The 21,405-nt window shown below is 35.7% G+C and overlaps 1 protein-coding gene across 2 annotated transcripts in view; it reads right to left on the bottom strand.

Moving 5' to 3' along the window:
- Positions 1-21,405, bottom strand: part of HMGCLL1 (3-hydroxymethyl-3-methylglutaryl-CoA lyase L1) — an 86,624-nt gene that overhangs the window by 35,012 nt on the left and 30,207 nt on the right. For both annotated transcript variants that reach the window (XM_058836596.1, XM_058836595.1), the window contains exons 2-5: positions 18,547-18,624; positions 17,427-17,534; positions 13,911-14,006; positions 12,560-12,708 (exon numbers count right to left, since the gene is read on the bottom strand). In XM_058836596.1, coding sequence (XP_058692579.1) covers positions 12,560-12,708; positions 13,911-14,006; positions 17,427-17,534 — 353 coding nt within the window. In that variant the 5' untranslated portion in view covers positions 18,547-18,624. The remainder of the gene's footprint in view (positions 1-12,559; positions 12,709-13,910; positions 14,007-17,426; positions 17,535-18,546; positions 18,625-21,405) is intronic.

The following is a 21,405-nucleotide window of genomic DNA, read 5'->3' on the forward strand; positions in this document are numbered from 1 at the left end:
TTTCAGACCCAAAGGATTCCTTTTTACATAATACTACATACAGTGCCTTGAGCTAGTGACTGCATACACCTACTGAAATTATTTTCAATATCAGACACAGTACATTTTGCAATGTGATTAAGAACAGTACAAAGTAAATGCAAAACACATAATAAGTGTGTGCACATGTTCCCTTTACTTACATATCTTAACAGGTTCCTAATAGCTACATAGATCAAGAAGACAAGTATTTGGTAGTGATAATGTGGCATGAATGACATCTGGAATGGAGTAGGACAAACAAAAGTAAAAGCAGGCCAAAAGGTATCTAGAGAACAACAGAATACTCCCTGTGGTTCACACCAGAGAGCAGTAACTTGCCTGAGCTCACATAATTCAGCTGGGCCTGCTGGGGTATGAAAATATGTGGTGACCTGAGGAATCTGCCTACTACAATACACAAATCTGTTTGAGATTATGAACTCTCTGCATACTTACACCATTGTGACTAAACTGACATTTTAAACAAGGAAAATATGGTAGATGTAATCTATCTGGGCATCTGATATTCAATATTAAACTGGAAAAAATAGGGATTACTGAAAGAATTTAACAGGAAAGGAACTTTCTTCCAGAGAGACAACGAAGTCCTGTAGAGAATGAAAAAAACAAATTTTCAGTAGAGTTCATCAAGAATGAGGTTGGCAGAATTTTTTCTAATATTTTCATTTAATGAGTTGGAATAAAAAGTAGAGATGTGGTGATAACATTAAATTTGAAAGCAAAATACTTAAAATGTAGCTATAAAAGAGTAAAGTGCACTCCAGACATGTATCAGGATAAGCATTTTTAATAGAGGACATAAAATAGCAGACAGAATCACAAAATAAGCTGAGCTGGAAGAGATTCACAAAGATCACCAAGTCCAGCTCCTGGACCCCGCACAACACCATTCCCAAGAGTCACTTCATGTGCCTGAGAGCATTGTCCAAATGCTTCTCAAACTCTGTCAGGCTTGGTGCTGTGATCACCTCCCTGGGGAGCCTGTTCCAGTGCCCAACCACCCTCTGGGTGAAGAACCTTCTCCTGATATCCAACCTAAATCTCCCCTGACCGAGCTCCATGTAATTTCCTTGAGTCCTGTCACTGATAACCACAGAGAAGAGATCAGCACCTTCCCCTCCTCCTCCCCTCACAAGAAGCTGTAACTGCAGTGAGGTCTCCCCTCAGTCTCCTCCAGGCTGAACAGACCAAGTGCCCTCAGCTGCTCCTCATACAGCTTCCCCTCCAGGCCCTTCACCATCTTTGTTTCCCTTCTTTGAATGCTCACAAATATCTTTTTTATAGTGTGGCACCCAGACCTGCCCGCAGCACTGCAGGTGAGGCTGCCCCAGCTCAGAGCAGAGCAGGACAATGCCCTCCCTTGCCCCGCTGGCCATGCTGGGCCTGATGCCCCCAGGACAGGGCTGGCCCTGCTCTGGCTGCCAGGGCACTGCTGGCTCATATTCAACTTGACATCAACCAGGACCTCCAGGTCCCTTTCTGGGGCACTGCTTTCCAGCATCTCACTCCCCAGGCTGTCCATACACTCAGGGTTGCCCCATCCCAGGTGCAGAACCTGGGACAATCCCTTCATATGGCTGGTGATCGCCCAGTCCTCTAACTTGTCAACGTCTCTCTGCAGGGCTTCCCTGCTTTCAAGGGAGCTGACAGCTCCTCACAGATTTTGTATCATTTGCAAACTTGCTTAGTATACCTTCCAGTCCTATGTCCAAGTCATTTATGAAGATGTTTCAGAACACAGGGCCTAAGATGAAGCCCTGTAGAATTCTTGTTGAAAAGGTCTTGCTATATTCTTATAGAAGTTGCAGAAAACTACATGCAAGCTGGAACATATGCAGGCAAGCACTGAGTACTGCTAGTGGGGGTACACAGAGCACATGAAAGGAGAAAACATGCATGTCTGTGTGAAAGAGCAAAGATAATCATGTGCCTGGTCTGCATACTTGCCAGTATATCTAGAATTAAGGCAGTGCTGAATGAAATGCTTTGTAATTGCATTTGTGTGTTTATAAACCATTAAGTGAATGTGTGAGGAAATAGGTTTCAACATAAAGCTATTTATTTGTTATCTATAAATTTGGCTGTTATAATTTTCTTTAATATTTAATATAATTAATATTAATATGGGTACAAAAGAACCCATAGGGCATTAAAATGTAATCAAATCAGAGCCCCAGGACCTCCACCCACATTAGTCCAACATGGGAAACAACTTTGAAGGGCATTCTGCAGAACTACTTGGAAAGAAGAAAATTACCAAGACAGAGCCACAGAGAGCAATAGAAGACACAAGTTAAAGGAATAGCCTGGTCAACTGCAGACAAATCAAGAAGAATGAGGATAGACTACTGTTTCCGAGATCTTGTCATCAGGGAGTTTGGTGAGAGCTGTTGCAGTTGCAAGCAAGGAACAGAAGCCAAAGTGTAGGAGTTATAGGAGGGAATCACAGAAGAGGGTCTCCAGACAGTAATTATAAACAGCGCCTTCAATGAGCTTAGGAATGAAGAAGAGATAGGCGATGAGATATGATATGAAGAACCAAGTAGGGTCAAAGGTGCAATTTTTAAGAGGCAAATGCTTGCTTATATTGCAAGTGGAAAAGAGCCAGAGGACAGCAAGAGGTTAAGAAAGAGAGTAAGGGAGGGAAGAAGTAAGAGGAAGAACAGAACATGGGGTCACTGGGGCAAGTGGAGGGGGTACAGATGGAAAGTAGACAAGAAACTTCTGCTGCTCTGACAGTGGAGGAGAAAGGATAGAAGGAAGAGGATATGGTATCTATTTTTCTTAGGAGTAAAAGCAAGATCCTATGTGAAGAAAAGCAGCAGAGGAAAGAGAAGAGTTTGAGCAATAAATTACAGAGGCAATTGGGATTTAAATTGTGAATTCAATTAAGTTGGAGAATACAGCTGTTTTCTAAAAAGATAGCAGGACTGAAAGAAAAAAATATACCATAATGAAAAAGACTGTCCCAGTCTCAGAATATTCACCAGAGACACTCCACAGTATGAGAGCAGAAGCAAATATCTGAGAGTGCACAAAGTGAAATCTGGAATGAAGTGTTTAATTCTAAGTATGTGCTTAAATCTTTGCTGAATAAAGGCCAGACATAGCTTAACTACATCTTCAACACACAAAAAAAGAAAACAGCCTATGAAGCCAGAGATGGAAAGACTTGCAAGAGAACACATTGATACAGCTGCTTTAGCAGCTCACAGGTATACACTGTTTTGCTCACTCAGGTTTTGAGAAATCAGAACCTTTCCCTCTAAAAAAAGCGATAAAAAGTTTTCTACTTTTTTCACCTTGCAAAGTTTACCCAGTCTCTTGTCTGTCTGCAGGTTTCACTGCAGATGAGTATCAATCTTCTACTAAATTGTTCCCTATGCACATAAAACAAAAACAAAAAAAAACCTCACATCAACTTTACTGTGTAATATTTTGCACAAAAATGCTGAACAGTCTCTGGGGATGGGGAGGGAGAAGGAAGAGGAAGAGAGTTTTCAATTTCTTCCAGTATGCCAAAACCAAATTTCAGTGTTCCGCAAATGGAATAGACAGTACAAGGTCCTCATGATCAAGGTCACTAGGAATGGTGATAATTACATCAGCCCAGTGCCTGTGAAGTGAAGGATATAAAACCACAAACAGGGTAAATGAGCAAACATTTCTTAAGTTAAACACACTTAATTTAAGTGTGTTAAAAGGAAAATGAATTCAAGCAGAAACTGAACTCCATGTTGCAATCAGCCCTTTGTCAACTTATTTCAGCAGGAGCCCCAGAGCCAGATCCACAGCTGCTACCACAGCTGGAAGCATGAAGCCTCCTGAGAAGCCAGTTGCAGACTCAGATGCTGCTGTTTCCTGTTTATTATTATAGTGTAAGTTTGCATATAATTTACCATGTTCACTGCAGATGTATTTATTTTTATTGGATGTTTGTGCTAAAATGTACATGCCTATCATTCATAATATTAAGGCTGATCTATTCTGTCTCTTTGCAAAGAAAACCATTTGTTAAAAACAGAATCATTACTGTAGGGAGAGAGAAAACACGAAGAATAGAGGAGAGAGAGAGAGAAAGGAGAATCTTCCAGAAATAGACTCTCCAAGCCAAGTCCAAAATGTGTAAATAGGGCCAGGATCTTTTTTCCACATTTGATTTAAAAAACAACCAAAACCACCCCAAACACCCTCCCTCCCTACCCCCCCCCCCCCCGAAAAAAACAAACCCAAACAAACAAAAAAAAAACCAGACAAAAAACCACATAAAATCCCCCAATCTTTCCATGTATTTAGTGCCCAGTTACAAGTAATACATATTCTTTTCTCAGCGAATACTACAGAAAAAAAATTTGGTCATCTCTTTTAATGCCAAAAAAACACTGTTAAATTGTGAACTGATCTAGAAAATAGTTACTTCTCTAAAAATATAATGAAACTGTTACAATAATGAAGGTCCACTTAACCATTTAACTTTCAATAACTCTCTCAAGTTACCTATGGAGCTATCAGTAACATACTAGCAAACACATCACATTGTTACCTTATCATTTCATACTAACATTTCACATCTGATTTACGCTACCCTGTAAGAAGACACGGGGATTATTTTCACATCCCACAGGGATTACACTTTTTTTTTTTTTCTTTTTAAAGCAGCTCTTCTGGCCTGCCAATAATATTTTCTCTCTGCCGGTACTAAAACAATGGGTAAAAGTTGGTATAAATTTATTCTTCAGGAAAACCTTCATATAGTGTAATCATTTGATACAACAGAGTCACTACAATGACTCCAAGATCCTTTTCTTTAACTGTTCCCAGTACAGAGAAATTCACTAAGTCCCCACATCCCAGCAATCTCTGGATTCTTAAACTTCTCCAGTGCACTGATTCCAGCTGGCTTAACACTGCATAACACTGTAGATTTCTTCATCATTCACATACAAAATCATGTTTCTTCCAAGTCTATTAAATGCTCATCTACATTTTATTCTTTCCATAACCCCAAATATAGGCTCACTTTTAGTGACATGAAGGTGTTAGACTGGTTTTACTATCTCAAAAAGTAGTAACAGTATAAATCACAATATTCTCAAAATAATTCTGAGTATGCTAAACTACACAGTGTAGTCTTTAAAATGGGCAATCTAAAGCAATGTGAAAAAATGTGTATTTGAGCCCTAAGTATTCCAGAATACCAGAAAATATGAGTTCTGAGTTTCTGTCTATATTTGTAAGACATACGCAGCTTCAAACTGTATGTATTTGTGCAAAACTGAATTGTTGAGTTTATCTTATGGTATTTCTAATTACATATAAAAGATTCACTACTGTGAGGCCAACCAAATATCTCAAGTCATTTAGGATGAACTGTAATAAAAGAAGAAAAAAAGAACATTGTTGAACTGAATTATAAAGATCTGATTATCTTGATAATGAGGAGTTTTAGATAATCAGGATGTGTCTTTATAAACAAAACAGGCATCTCTATTAGTTTCTAAAACCAAATAAAAGGTGATAGTAATAATAATAATAATAATACACAACAAAGTTTGTTATCTATTTGTTATGGAAAAAATATTGCTATCTTTCAAGTATATCAACAAGTATTTGAATTCTGTACAAAGACAGATGCAAGCCAAATAGTGATAACATTTCAAAATGCTTTTATGTACTATGAACTGCACTAAGAGGCATAAGACATAAACAAAGAAATTACATAGAGCAGCTCAGAATTAATGTGTGATTGCATGTGCTTCAATTTATGAAGCAGCAGCTTTGTAAGGAAATGTCTCTAGAGGTATTGTACAGCAATCACTTGTGGCTGTTTTTTTTAACACTGAGCCTCTAAACATTTGCATATACATTCACATTTGAACAAATGGCCCTAAAAGAAGTATTCATATGAAAATTTTTCAGGTCTGGGACATAAATACAGTTTTTAATTGTTGGCCATAGAGAAGTGGTTTTTTTAGTAGAGGAAGAAAATTACAACCTTTCAGGCTTATATCCCTGGTTCATTTTTTATTAGGAATAAGGCAGTCCTATATTGAATATTGAATGTTTCAGAAGGATATAGTCTGATTGTATGTCATGGTCAGAGGACCCAAAGCACCATTTCTGGAAAAGAGAAAAAAATACCAGTCCTTACTTCCTTTACTGTTCTATTATACTAAATGCAATTCATTCCTGTGTATTTTTAAATTTTAGAATACATTAACTTAGAAGAATCTAGCTTAATGGAACACAGTAACTTGGAAGAAACCAGCTTATTCAGAATTTACTCAACATTTTCTTCATATGTACATTCATGATACACAAGTTAAAGGACAATCCAAGTGACTACTTCAAATTACCATTTCTCACAATTTTTATCAATCCTGGCTGTTAAGACTTAATTTTTAATCACTGAATAAGCTGTGATATTTTCAATAGTACCTGAATTATGCATTGCAAGGTGCAAATAAAAACTAGCACTATTTTGTGTCACTTTACATGTAAAACACACACAGTAGTAATTAACTGACCACACAGTTCATAACTGATTTGGCTCAGTGTCTTCACAGAGTGTGTCCCAGATGTTATTGTAAAGTTTTTATGCATGTAATAAAAAAAACTCCCAAAAAAAGTCAAATCCCCAAAGAAAAACCAACATAACCCTACCCCTTTATGATGCTAATAAATGGTCTAACTTCTAAGACCATATGCAACATTTCAATTCTTCATAAACATTTGAACTGATTTAGTAAACATTTAGAAAATTGTGGACTGCGCTACAGATTTTAAATGTGACAGCTGACAACATAAATTTTCTGGATGATGATGGAGTCAATGTTAGTGCAGCTGTAGTAACAGTAAGACATGTGAAAACTTAAAGTTTAGTTTCAACTATTTGAGTGCATTTTTCATAAGATTCAAGGATTGCCAATGATTTATGCTCACTACATAAATTGTAAATTGCCAGAAAAAATAGGAAATACAATTTGAACCCCTTAAAATTATTTTTGGAAGTATTTTTCAACTGCTCAAACATGGAGTTAGGGCAAGGCATGAAATTATCCATTTCCTGCAAATAAATAACGCTTTAAACAATAATAATGCTTTATAAAGGAAACAATCTCTGTATTGAAATGAACACAAATCCAGTTTATGCATATTATTATTTTTATTACTTTAGTAATTCTAGCAAAATATTTAGCCTACAAAATTTATATTATAATTTAAAATGTGTGGTCCTGGGAGCTTGCTTGAGGAAGGGCTGCAGGTTTTGACTATGGTTCTTTAAATCAGCCAATGTCTAAAAGGGTGATTAAAAACTAAATCCACAGAGTAAAAATCTTTCTCTGTACAGTCAACAGCTTCATTTTGTGACACCTTGCAGCACAAAGCCTATTAATACATTTCTTCTATTTCTTGTAATTTACACAAGTTACAAGGTCCTAATCCTTTGCCTATGCAGAGGTAGGATGGAATTAATTTGTTCTTTCTCCTGAGTTCAGAGATAGTCTTCCACAGCCTAGCCTTAGACAGGCTACCTACAGAATGACCAACACTGTATGGAGCAAACTCCTTTGCAGCCAAAAGGATGGACCATCCAGAGAGTGTTTCATCTTATCTTATGGCAGGTACTTTTAAAAAGCACATACAGCAAACCACAGCAAGAAGGTTGCCTAATTCGCTCTAGTAACAACTAGAAAATTTAGGATGACAAGTTCAGGCTTGTGTGGTCATGATCATGTTACAACAATAGCAAAAAAAACTATATATAATTATTTTCAGTAAATAATAGCCACACAACAAAAAAACTGAAACTAATCTTCAGTTGAGTAACAATCAGTCAAACCACGAGCATCTATTCAAATACTGAATATCAAAAAAAACTTACCACAAACCCTTGACTGCAACAGCTTCTAAAAAATATTGTATGGAATCAGGATACCAGAATGCCACTTAGTGTATCTGTCACTAAAAGCAGCTTCTGCAGCAGCTAAATAGGGGATCATATATCACAGACTTTAATAGCTAATTCTTTTTTGATTGTTTTATTTCCTGGAAAAAGTCACCCAGATTGCACCAAATACTTCTATAAAATCTCAGTTTAAGTTTTACTTTCTGATTATCTTTTCATTTTTTTCTCATTGAGGAAGAAAAACCCTTCTCTGAGTGTTTAATCTCATTAAATACAATGAAAAACTCCAGAAGTCTTTCAAATGAACTGCAATATTTGGGAACTAATAAAGTATTTTTTCTCGAGTACTAATGAATTCCCTATAGTAGTGCAGACTTTTCTACCAGAGAAAATCATAGTTTAGTTTTCCAGGATTAAGTCTGAAATGTCAGACTGCTTCCATAACCTCCCCGCCACAAGCATCTGAAATGTTGTAAACAGATTTACTTCCTGGATTTGGCATTCAAAACTGATGCTTCTTCTTTACTGCTATTTTTTCATTTCTTAACTAATTAGAAGTTTTAAGTCCACCTTCTAGACCTTTTTTCTACTGCTGGGAGATCGACTATTAAAAAAGAATAACGTGAATTTTGGATCCTCTCCATATTCATGCTTCTGCTATTTTTTTTCTGGTCTTCAGAATTCTACTCAAGAAAATAGACCAGAGATTTAAAGAAAGTAGTGAAGTATATGGACACTAAACAATCCCTTTTGGTTATTATTCCTGAGCAATCATTCTGTCTCAATGCTTCCCACAGACTCCTGTAACTCTGCAACACATGAGGACTGCACCTGAATGAGTACAAACAGGGAGGGTCATGAGCCAAAATATCACAATACTTTGTAATTATTCTCTTTAAAACATATTTGTCTACAGTCTGATCCATGTACTATTTTATTTCTCATTAATTACTATTTTGACTCCTCAAAATCTTCATGGTCTGGATTTTTTAAAAGTGTACTTAAAATCCAAATTTATGGGGTTAACCAGTTCTCTTTTATCTTCTAACTTATCATAGTGTTTAAAACCTTCTTTCCAATATTTTCATATACTGAAATCAAGGTTCAGTGGATACAAAGAATTATTGCCTCAGAAAGGGTTTTTTCTTATGAAATAAGGCTCCAAATTCTGCAATTTAGATTCTCAGCAGGTTTTTAGCAGATTGGCTACTTTATTGTTGAGTTGTATTAGATCACCCTTGGAAAAATACCAGCAGTTCTCTCTTAAACATTTCAATTTGTTAAAGTATAACATTCCTTCATCATCTTACCTCTTGTGCCTCAATCTCTGTTTTTTACTGGATGAATTAATTCTCTAACGAATATAATGTGATGAAGATACTCATAACATTCACATAAATGTAGCTTCTCTTCAATATACATATCCTCTCTATTTGGATCCTTTACTTCATTATAATCCCAAAAATTGAATTATTCTGTTAATGGCTATTTAATTCTGAATCATTCACTTTTCCTAGCCCTGTAAGCCTAAGGAAGAAAGCTATAGCTGGAGTGCACTTACATAATTTCCATTCACAGCTCTGAATCTGCTCACTTTGTAGCTTATCTGATATTAAGCAGTTCTCTGTTGAAGTGTTCTGTAACATACAGTGCTTGGCATGACAGATGCAACAAAGTTTTCCAGTATGTACTGTATGAAGTTTATCTTATGTTTGCATATTGCACTGAAATTAGAGATATCTGTACTGGATACACAAAATCAGTGTTTTCAAAATATAATCTGATTGTATTTTCCCTGAGTTCAATTATCTCTTTTCTCTTCACCTCTGCAGCGTTTTGTTTGCTTCACCACCTGGTTCTTGATATTCTTCCCTTTTATCTCTTTGCTTTGTTTTCATTCTTTTTTTTTTTTTTTTTTTTTTTTTTGCTGTACTGTTCTTCTACTTTTTTTTGTTGGTTTTTTTGGTTTTTTTTTTCTCTTTTTCTCTGTGAAGAAAAATAAAAGCCACACGGTTTGTCAGATAGTAGACAATAAATGTTTGGGAATGTTGTAGAATCCTGTCATGGGAACAGGACTTCCATCACGTCAGCATATCAGTGCCAGAATAATTGCTTCTGGTATGTTACAAATGCAGTAGACATAATCTGTGGGGGAGAAAAGCACCAAGCTGCCACTTTTTTAAACACATGAAATATAGTGCACAGAAGACAAGTTAATATTTTAAGCAGAAAGCCAATCTACAGTGACCTACAGGGGCTTCTTCATCACCTACAATTTACATCTTATGGACAAGTTGAAAAGTCCCTTTTTTTGACATCCTCTATAATTATCCAAAAACTTTGACAATACATAGGCTTTGAGGATTTCCTGGATGGTTGGTTGCCTACATTGTACCATTTAGTTGAATTTTATTAGTTAAATGCAAGAATATGAAATAGAAAATATCTCCTGACATGCCTAGAGATCTGAAAAAAACAGAAAACAGAAGTTTAGTGTAAAAATGTTTGCAAGTGGATAAGATTTGTTGCTATACACTTGCTGTTTTGCCTGAATTGACTGCCTACTCCTTTAACTGCACCTGTCTGAGACCTAAAGTTCAGGCATCCCTGAGCTTAATCCTCCTGGAGAACTCAAATTGCTAGTTATGTTCTCAGATCAGAATTCAATTTTAGAAAAAATGTGATAAACAGTGGTGGTAGAGAGATTTTAAGTAACAGGCCTCTTATATGAGAAGTTGCTCAGGGAGGCAAATCATGACTTTACTGGCAGATTAGCAACTGGAAAAAGTATTTAAATTCTCTTTACTGTAACTGTTACTATTTCTTCATACAGCAAATGTCCTTACTTCTCTATTTGGTGATTTTCCTCCTGAAATATACCCAGGCTAAAGAAGAAGAACCCAAGCATTTATGAGCAATCCTTGGTTAGCTCTTGTGTGTGAGTGAAAATCATGGAAGCACAGTATAGTTTGGGTTGAAAAGGACCTTAAAGATCATCTAGTTTCAACACCTCTGAAATGGGCAGGAACACCTCCATTCAATAGATCAGGTTGCTCAGAGCTCCATCCAACTGGCCCTGAACAACACCTCCAGGGATGGAGCATCTACAACTTCTCCAGGCAACCTGTGCCAGTGCCTCATCACCCTCACAGTAAAGAATGTCTTCCTAGTGTTTAATTGAAACCTACTCTTTCATCTTGAAGCTTTTCCCTCTTGTCCTATCATTACAGCTCCTGGCAAAGAGTCCCCCTCTGGCCTCCCTGCAGATCCCTTCAGATACTGGAAATTTGCTATGAGGTCTCCACAAAACCTCTTCTCCAGGCTGAACAGAGTCAGCTTTCTCTGCCTGACCTTGAGCCATGCTTCAGTACCTCTGCTGGACTTGTTCCACCAGTTCCATCTTGTCCTTCTTGTGCCAGGGAACCAGAACACTATGCAGCACTCTAGGTGTCATCTCATCAGAGCAGAGTGGAGGGGCAGAATCTCCCTCACCCTGCTGGCCATGCTGCTTTTGATACAGGACACAACTGGTTTTAAGGGCTGTGAGCACACACTGTTAGCTCAGTTTTTTTGCCAATCATCATCCACAAATCCTTGGGTTGGACAAGATGATCTCCAGAGTCTTCTCTCAATCTAAACCATACTGCTGTTCTGTGATCCTCTGGGGCAGAGGTATAACCAGAAATCAGATTTAAGGTAAATACCCAAACAACCACACGCTGCTGTGAAAAAAAGCGTGCAGTAGCATTACCTCATCACTATTTCTGGAAAAAAGAGAGAAACCAGTATTTATTCGCAGACTGATTTTAAAGTACTCAGTCTCTGAGATATCTACCTCTACCTACTTTCAAGTCCAGGTATTTTCTCAGCATGATGCAGTTTGAACTACTAGCAATCCTAGTAGATTAGGATTAAGTAGATTCTAATCCTAGTATATTAGATTAGATTCTCTGCTGAATTTCTCCTTGAATCTATATGAGCCCTTCTACATCACAAGGACCTTCACAATTAATCTTAGGTAAGTAGTTTTTACCTGTGATGCAAAAGAAAATGGAAATGAAAATCAGTACCGTTCAAGGGTGAGTACCATTCAGGATAATTTTAAGTTAAAAAAGAAATGCTGGACAATTCTAGTTTCATGAACTAGAGACTCAAAAATTTCAATGTCTGGGTTTTCAAAATAATTCATATACAGAAAAAGTTTTTTCTTTGGAGTAAATTTGTTTTCTCACTTTTTTACCTTGATGCTGCAATGTATGTAGTGATATATTATGAATTCAACAATAAAATAAAAATTTGTAAGGCATTTTATTAAGGTACCAGAGTTACGAATTCTCAACAGCACAAAAGAAATTTTATTGTCATCTGTGATAGTGAAAATTAATTAGAATAATGAAATTTCATAAACACAGTTGTCATTTTTCAACTTCCACAGCAAGAGTCACCATCAGTAGCTAAAAATGCAAAAATAACTAAGTACAGTAAAGACAATTATTACAATTCATCTAAATTGTAAAAATTTGGTGATAAACTTTTCTACTGGTACCAAATAGCCCCTGTAACAATGACTCCAGTCACTCTGTATTACTTCAGAATCTGTATATTTACCCACGCACTGGAATATTCATATTCCTTGCAGATTTAGTGACTTCTTCAAACCTTTCCATGCTTTCTTCAATTGAACAATTAATATTCATTTTGCTAAAAGATTCAGACGCTGCACCAAATACTGAGACTTCTGTAGCTCCTGCTGCAATCTAAAAATACATTTAAAGAAAAAAGAATCATAGCAATATATAAAAGTATCAGATTAGGCATTTAATTCTGTATAACATTCTAAAATTTTAAAGTACATTAAGTATATCATCCATATCTAAAATCTAACTTTAATTCCAATTTTTTTTTAAGCTAGAGCATACAGATAGATTGAATAAAATTTTGTGATCACTCACTATGGCATATTTTCTGCCTCTTCTTAGCAATTAATTAAACTTGTTTAAATAATGAATGATAAAGGTAATAAGATGTAAGAAATCACATGAATCACCTATACAAACAATGATTGATATCTACATTCATCTTTTCAGAAACGGAAAAGATCATACAAAAACCCTGACACTGTCTGTTCCTCCTGAATACCAGGAAGTCATTCTCGGGAAAGCTCTCTGTGTGCATGTGCCCAGAGCAGCAACAATAGCCAAAAGGGATTTCCTTGTTAGAGCCAGCTCTAGGATCAAGGGCTCCATTGGTCTTGGTGTCACAGTCAATAAGGATAATATGGAAAATGTGTACATGAGAGTCTGCTGAGAGAAGTCTCAGAGCAAACACCAGTCTAGAAAATGTGTAAATGTGGTGACTTCACTGAACAGGCAATTAGCCTGAGCTTGTATTCAGTTCCTCAGTAAATCAACTAACATGAGGCAAACTAGAAGGCTGAAAGCCAACTGATAGGAGAAGAAAACATTTAAGCTTAGGAGAATAGTTAACTAACTCTCACTCTCCAGTCAGAATAACACTTTTGTTCAATGAAGAAGTATGAAGTTTTTGCATTTACTCTCTGCAGGGTAATGTCTAAAATTCAGCAACGCTTACACAAACAAATATTCTTTCAAACAGAGGGAAAAAACACCAGCAAGGAAGAATGCAGGAATAATCGACAACTAGTTGTTTTCCCTTCATTATATCACTAAATACAGGATAGAGATAAAGCTCAATTAATTAAACTCATACAGGCTACCATAGAGGCAAAGTTGTAGCACTATAATCTGTCTGTCAATACTTAAGTCAACTATATACAGGTTTCTGTTTTAACAGATATTTCATTACAGGAACTGAATTTTTCAGTGAAAAAAAACCCTACAGCTTACTTCTAACATTAAAAGCTAGTTTCTGGTACTGAACAGAAAGTGTCTACAACATAAAAGAGGTAAATGTGGACAACTCTTATGAAGGCACTTACAGCAGAATGAAAACCTTGAAGATTAGGTGTAAGAACGGGATACTGTACTCCAGGATGCCGCTCAATACCACTCATTACTTCTTTGTGATCTGCCATCTAAAATAATTTGTATTGATCAACAGTTATTTTCTGATTTTATATAGCTAAATAGAAATTTACTTAGACTGTGGTTTTGCCTTCATTACTTATACGGTTCATATAAAAAGTCTAACAATAAAGGGGTTAAACTGACTTTACACAAATACTCTTCTTTAATTTTTTAACTTCTGACTATTTGTCGTGTGATCTTTTTAGATCTATATGATTATAGAACTGGGGCTGACTTCTACAGTGTTCCTTTGTGTGTATTTGTAAAAATATAATGTCCATCATAAATGGACAGACTTATGACCATGCTGTTCATAAAGTGTTACAGCAACTTTTATTTTGCTTCACTGGACTTAATAGGTGAAATTAACAGAATAACTGAGATTTAGAAATCATAGAAATCTTGAAAACTTCAGGACTGATAAATTCAACTTCACAATGTTAAGCATAACTGAACTTGAATTACTTAACACTGTAATCAGAACATTTGAAGATTAAACATGTCTATTCTTAAAAATAAAGCAAAATCCAGCTTTCCACATAGTGCAATGTTTTAATATATTCAGAAGTTTCTTTCTAAAGAAGAAAATACTTCTTCATTATAGCAAAGATCAGAGTATTTGTTTTCCTTAGTCTCCCCTCACAAAAGAAAATCTGCTTTTTTAAGATACTCTTACATTTTTCTCATACATTTAAGATTAAATATATTCCCTGTACTAATGAAGAAGATGAATGAAACACTTACTCATTTAATAAAAGACAGACTCTTTAGATAAGCACATTTTCTTAAAAGAATTGGGTTAAAAACAAATTTTTTCAATGGTGTGCATACCTGAAAACAATACAATTAATAAAACATATCGCTCTTATTTAATGTCTTAAAGATTCTGAGTTTTAAAAAAAGAATAGTGCATTTTAAATGCTTTTTAAATGAGCTCTCAAAGGAGCAATCTCTCAAGCAAACACTATTAAGTTGGATTTCTGTTTCTTTCCACACTGGTGAAAAGTATTTTGAGAAGTACCATGTGAAACTATACATGAACTACAGAGCTTTTATTATTCCTTACTTTCAGCAGATACCTTATTGATAGCTATGTAGTGCCACAATTCTAAATACATGATATTAAATTATAAAACATTATTAACTAAGAATACTACTTATAACCTGGAATCTTCCTGTCACCGGCTTCCTTCTATGAAATGAATGGATTAAAAATATCAGAAAAATCCATGTATTCATCTTCAAATATAAACCCAACATGTATCTATAAGGAAGTGGATGTGTGGTGCAAGAAGTGTTTTAAAGCCAGACACAACTTGCTTCTTATCAGGAAGTAAGTGATAGCACAAAACTTTATATTTGCTCCTATGTGAATTAAATTAGTCTGATAACATCACAAAAATCTCTGTTAGTATTTTAGGAACAATTTTTCATTCCTCAATTTAATATAAGTAGTAGCTACATTTCTCAGGGCAAAAAAGAATGTCTGAAACCAAATGATAAATTACATGGTGAATGCTGGAATTAAATTCACTCTCCACAATTATAGCCTGTCTTAGAATATACTGGAAAACCAAAATGACACTTTTTCAACCAGTATAAACCTGCCAGATCCAAATAATATTATATGTATTAAATCTGTCCCATTGTTATTTTTCCTGTAAGTAAAATCCCATCTTTGCACATATTGCATGTTATAAGATTTTAAATTGTAATAATATATTTCTTTTCCCAATTTCTTAAAAAATAAGCTTCCTAATAGTAGATATTTATAATTTTTTGCTGTTTATGTTATAGGTGGGGGATCCTGTTTTATATGGCACCTTGCTACTGTGAAACTTTTTCTTTTAGATTTTTCAGTAAAAAAAAAAAAATCTTTGCCAAAAACAGCAGTGGATGGGAAACCATAAAATACCATTTTAAATATGAAAATGGTATAAAATACTAAAAACAGAAATAAGTGAATGAGTGATCTAAACCCTCATAATAAATTCTATTCCTATGACCTATGAAAAAAAGAAAGAGCAAAGAAAAAGTCAAGACTGCATTCTCTGTCAAAGCAACACAATCTTATCTTTTAAATAAAAATAATAATAAAAAAACACTAATAAATAAATAATAAAAAACCCCACTAATTAAGCCATTAAAACAAAGTATTCAGACATGGATTTAAGACAAGAAGGGATTGCTCAGTTTCTTCTAAACTGACAAACCTGTGCTAAATTTGGTCCTCATAAAGGATCACAGGAGAAGGAAATAACTAAGAAAGGAAGAAATACACCTTTGCTTCAGACTTGTTTTTCTAACATTTAAAAAACTACATCATTATCTGTTGCAGTAACTGACAAAGCGTGATGGCACTTAGAAAAACCTAACCTTTTCCAGTTTAGCAGACAAGATATCATGCCCCTGCATTGACGCCAAAGAAATTGTCCATTGTCACTCTTCGCCTTTCCTATTATCTTTCTTCTAGACTCTTCCCTGGTGACCCTGAGAGCACTTAAATAAAGCAAAGGGGTCCCTCAGAGCATTGTACAATTTGCTTTGCTAACTCATGAATAAGAATGGCTGTACTATGTTTTTCTCAGAGAAAAGCCTAGAATACAGACCAGGCCCAGGATCTATTCTCAGTTTAAAATGTAAAAATTTTATCTGCATTTTGTCAGATGCGCAACATGCAATAGACATTGTTAAAATGGAAGTATTTTCTCAAATTAATTAACTTCTTGTTTTAATTTTTAAATAACTTATATGCTCCTTGTCCAATATGAAGTATTCAAATGCTCCTGTACAAACAAGTGTGCAGTTTCTTGAAGAATAGTTTAAATTACATATACAAGTATTTACTTATTTCCTTATTTGCAGAAAATAATTAATTTGCAATTAATTATTTTAATACAAACAGGTGCTAAATATTAAACTTCAGGACTAAGCCTGAATTTGCAGTGTTAAATCTCAAATGGAAACATGGCAATCTAATGTCAATGCAGTTCTGCTGCCAATTCAAGAAAGGCTAGGTTTCTGCTGCATTCTAGCAAATGTAAAAATTAATTCTAGAAAAATAATAAGCAAATTATTACAATCTTATAAAAAATTAAGTGTAGTTGCTGCTAGAGTGGTAGAACTCCAAAATAAGTAATGTGCCTTACTACTACATATACAGAAGTCCCAAATTTAGATCTTCCAAACACATTTCCAAATGTGGAAAACTATATTTCATTTAGAGTAAAAGAAAACAACGTATACTAATTTTCTTTTTTACATCAATGACTACTAGTTTTAGAAGAGTAGCAAAGAAGTAGGAACAACATTAAATTATATTAATGTTGTGCCACCATCCCAAATCTCTATTTTCAAATTAATGTTACATAAATAAATGGAATGTCACTTAAACTGAAATAGTTCTGAATGAAGCTGATTTTACATACCTGAGGCACCCATTTGGATGAAACAAAACTGGTCACTTCTATTGCAGGCAGGCCTGTCTTGGAAAGCTGGTTGATGAACTCAATTTTTGTATCAGTTGGGATTATCATCTATAGACATGAAGATATACTTTAGCAAAGTATTTCATGCATAAGAAACTTTAGTAAGACAAATGTTTCCTGTACATAACCAATACTTTTTTAAAAATAATGAACTAGACTTACACATTTTACCATAATTACCGTTTCCTGAAAGAAGGAAGTATAAGGAAGGTATCAGGAAGGTACTAGGCAGTATACAATGATCTTACTCCATTTTCTCTCCATCACAAAAGGAAGCACTTCTGTGTAACTGGCTATAGACCTGTCCTTGTTATTTCTTATTAACTAAACACCAAACTAGCAAGAACTGACAAAGGAAATACTAACAGTGTGACCAGCAAAAAATGGGAGGAAAAAAGTTGCACAGCTGAGGCAGAGTAACTCTATTCTGCTAATACCACTAGTATCTCTGATATCAGTAACTGTAATCAGTTAATATGTGTATCAGTAACTCTGATATGTGATCTTATCCTCCCATTTGTGGAAATAGATGACTGTTTCTACACATGTACCCCATAATCTCTTTCAATCTTCTTCCCTGCTTCCCTACCAAGCAATTTCCCTTCCCCTCCCTTCAGGCAAATAATGCTATCAAAAGAGCAATATTTTTTTCCCCGTGTCTCTCCAGCAAGAAGCATGACAAAACCTATTTCACTATTCCTTCTACATTAACACTTGAAGCAGAAACTCAAGTTACAAAGATAGCCAGTGTTTCATAGTGTCTACCAATTATGTCACGACAGAATGTTACTGACTGACAAGACAAATTCCAGTAAAAAGAAATGTTGAGTAACAGAAAGGCTAGATAGCCAAGTATAGAAAGAAATTATATGATCTAAAAGCTGGGTAAATAGGAATACTTTCATTCTAATAAAAAGGAAAGTTATCAATATGAAAATAGATATATTTAACATTACAGAATGAAAGAAACATAATTAGCAGGATGGACATGTTCTACACAATGAAAATAATGCTAACATCCAAGTCAAAGCACACATGAAAATAAAAAGAGAAAAGTTACCTTTTCATTTTGTAAACCATCCCTCGGCCCAACTTCTACAATCTTTATGTACTCAGGCAGACCAGATGCTTGAGGCTCCTGAAATAAAAATCAATACTGAAATAAAAACCCATTAAGGTCACCAAGATCAAAAGGTACAGCTTGTACTTGTCCTTTTACATGATTCAGGGTATAAAGTTATATTATCAACATTAAGTTTGCTCAGCGCATTTAAAAATCTGTGAGAGCATGTTCCACACCTTGACCTAAGGAATAAAAGTTAAAAACAGGAGTTAGTGAATGTTCCATTGCTCCTTTTTGGTCACAAAAGTTTATTAAAAATGTATATAGAACCTTATATGAACATTGAATTTTACAGAGAGAAATATTTCCATTTCAAAAATCTTTCCAATGAACAATCCAGTCCTCCAAACTTATAACTGAATGTTCTCAATATAACTAAACAGGTACTTCTCTGTAAACGTTTGTAAGACTTGGCTATAAATCTGAAAAGAACATAGCAGTCAAGAAATGTTAAAGAGATTATTAATGAAAAATTAAAGCTATTTCTCTGACTGAAAATGAAGGTTTTAAAAAAAGATTTAAAGGAGAACAAGGAAAGCCTCTAGTAGAAAAGAAGAATTTTTCAGGTGTAAGAGCAGCTATGGAAAGGCAGGAGGCTGACAGAGACAAGAGGGAAGGAAGGCAGCAGTAAGGTCAAAGGGCTAAGGAGAATATGGGGAACTGGAGGGGGAGGAAGGAGAAATTAGAACAGGAAAGCAGGTGAAGGGAAATGAAACTTCCTTTTTGATTATTTAGCTGCTCTGTGATTGAATCAAGTTGACAGGTGTGGCAGTTAATGTAAACTGGACCTATAAATCCTGAAACAGTTCAGAGCAGTTGGCTGGATTAAACCCCAAAAGCTGTGTGCCCTTAAAAACACACCCCATGGCTAATTTGGGGCATGCTGCCCATGATCAGGAGTGGACAGGAGAGACACAGGCAGCCTCGCCAGAAGCTCTGGAAATTTGCTGTTTTCTGTATTGCACTGAGGAAAAAAGCCAAACCAGTTCTCCATTCCAGTGTTGAAAGCCTGAGCTGGGACTAGCATGAGCTACCTGCAGGACAGCTGCTCCACTGAACCCACCACCTCTCCTGGGATTTTAACACCACTGGAAGGGTGACACTGTCAGCACAGGGAGACAGCTCCTGGCCATGGGAGTAACAGCTCCTCCAGACCGGAGACTCTCCGTAAATACAGCCACTAATCTCACAACATCCACAGGCAAAGGAAAACCCCATATTTTACTCCTCCCTGACTACTATCATCAGGGTTGTTCTAACCACACAGCAGCTAATTTCTCCTCAGTAATGGAAAATGAGCATGCCTATGAGCACCCTTGGTTTCTCCCTGCATTCTTGGTGCCTGTGGGCAGTTCTCTGCAGGACTTGCCAAAATACAATAAATATATTTCAGACCATTTACTGTGTATTTATCTGAGCCCGGTAAAAAGAATGGGAAACAGCTGTATAGCATCTATTTGATCACATGGAACATCTGGTAAGTTGAAACTCTGTCAGGCCCTGCTAAGCCCACACTCACTGACAGTATAAACCTACTTAAATGTGAAGGTAAAACCTTCACATCTGCTGCATATTGTTCCTCTTAAGTTATTTTCACAAATATGGCACTACTTCAGCACTAAGGGCATAAATCTGGGTTATTTCATGATTATCAGATCCTTCTTATTGCAAGACAAATGCCACAGCTGTGCTATGAGTGAAGCTGTGACTGGAAAATAAAAAGAGAGCTAAGATAGATTATGTGAACCAAAGCATAATTTAGAGCATGGAAAATGTCCATAAAACTTTGAGAGAAAAAGTGTTCATTTTCTAGACCAAATCTTGTAAATCCTGTTCAGTGCCCACTATGGCAAAATTTTGTGGAAGTGAAGAGCTGTACTTGTCTTTTCAGAACAGTTCACACAGACACATCAGGTGATGTCCACAGCCCTTGGAGTTCATAGGGGTCAAAAGTTTGGAAGGTATATTGCAGAAAGGCATTCAAGTATTGGTTTTATTTTCTGTCTGTGATATTAGATAAACAATCTATCTGGAACCATAGTCCAGGCCTCTCAGCCCTTGATTTTCTCTATAGCCTTCCTGTTCACTAGTCAGTCTCAACTTCAGTTCAGTGTTTATCAAGTGAGAGCAACACTGAGAACCACATAGGGAATGATTCCCACATACTGGAAACTCAAGGCAATACTATAGACCAATCTGTATACTCTTCAAGCTGATGAATTTACAACAGCTTGGAGTAAACTTCTTGGCTCTGAGTCCAGAAGAGTCTTGTTTTGCATTGTATTTAATCTAATTTTATTTATGGTACCTTGATTGCTCCTATCTTCAATGCTACTCAGTTTCTCCTGTGTGGCATCCAACATTGTACTGAAAATGTCTCCTGTCCTTCCGTTATCAGCAGATATTACCACCTTGATACTTTCTTGTGAAAACCTTTGGACTAACATCATTACCTTATTTTAGTACAAACATATATTATCTCAAAAAAAATAGATTAGAAGAAAGATGTTTTAAAAAAATCATGGAGAAACTCCACCAGCAATGTCTTTCCAGTCTAATAAATCTGCTTTCAGTATTATCTCCTATTTCCTCCTCAGCCAGTTTCTTATGCATCTCACAAATTCTGTTCTGATCATCCTTCTCACCAGCATAACTAATAATTTCTCTTGTGCTTCATTCCTGAAGCTCAGATAAGAAGCAAGTCAAAGACCGGCAGAATACTTAGGTTCAAATCCCGGTGTACTACTTACACATTTTACAGTCCATTGCTGCTGGATAGAACTCAGAAAAAAATTG

The sequence above is a fragment of the Poecile atricapillus genome, chromosome 3, assembly GCF_030490865.1.
Source record: "Poecile atricapillus isolate bPoeAtr1 chromosome 3, bPoeAtr1.hap1, whole genome shotgun sequence".
NCBI classification, from domain to species: Eukaryota; Metazoa; Chordata; class Aves; order Passeriformes; family Paridae; genus Poecile; species Poecile atricapillus.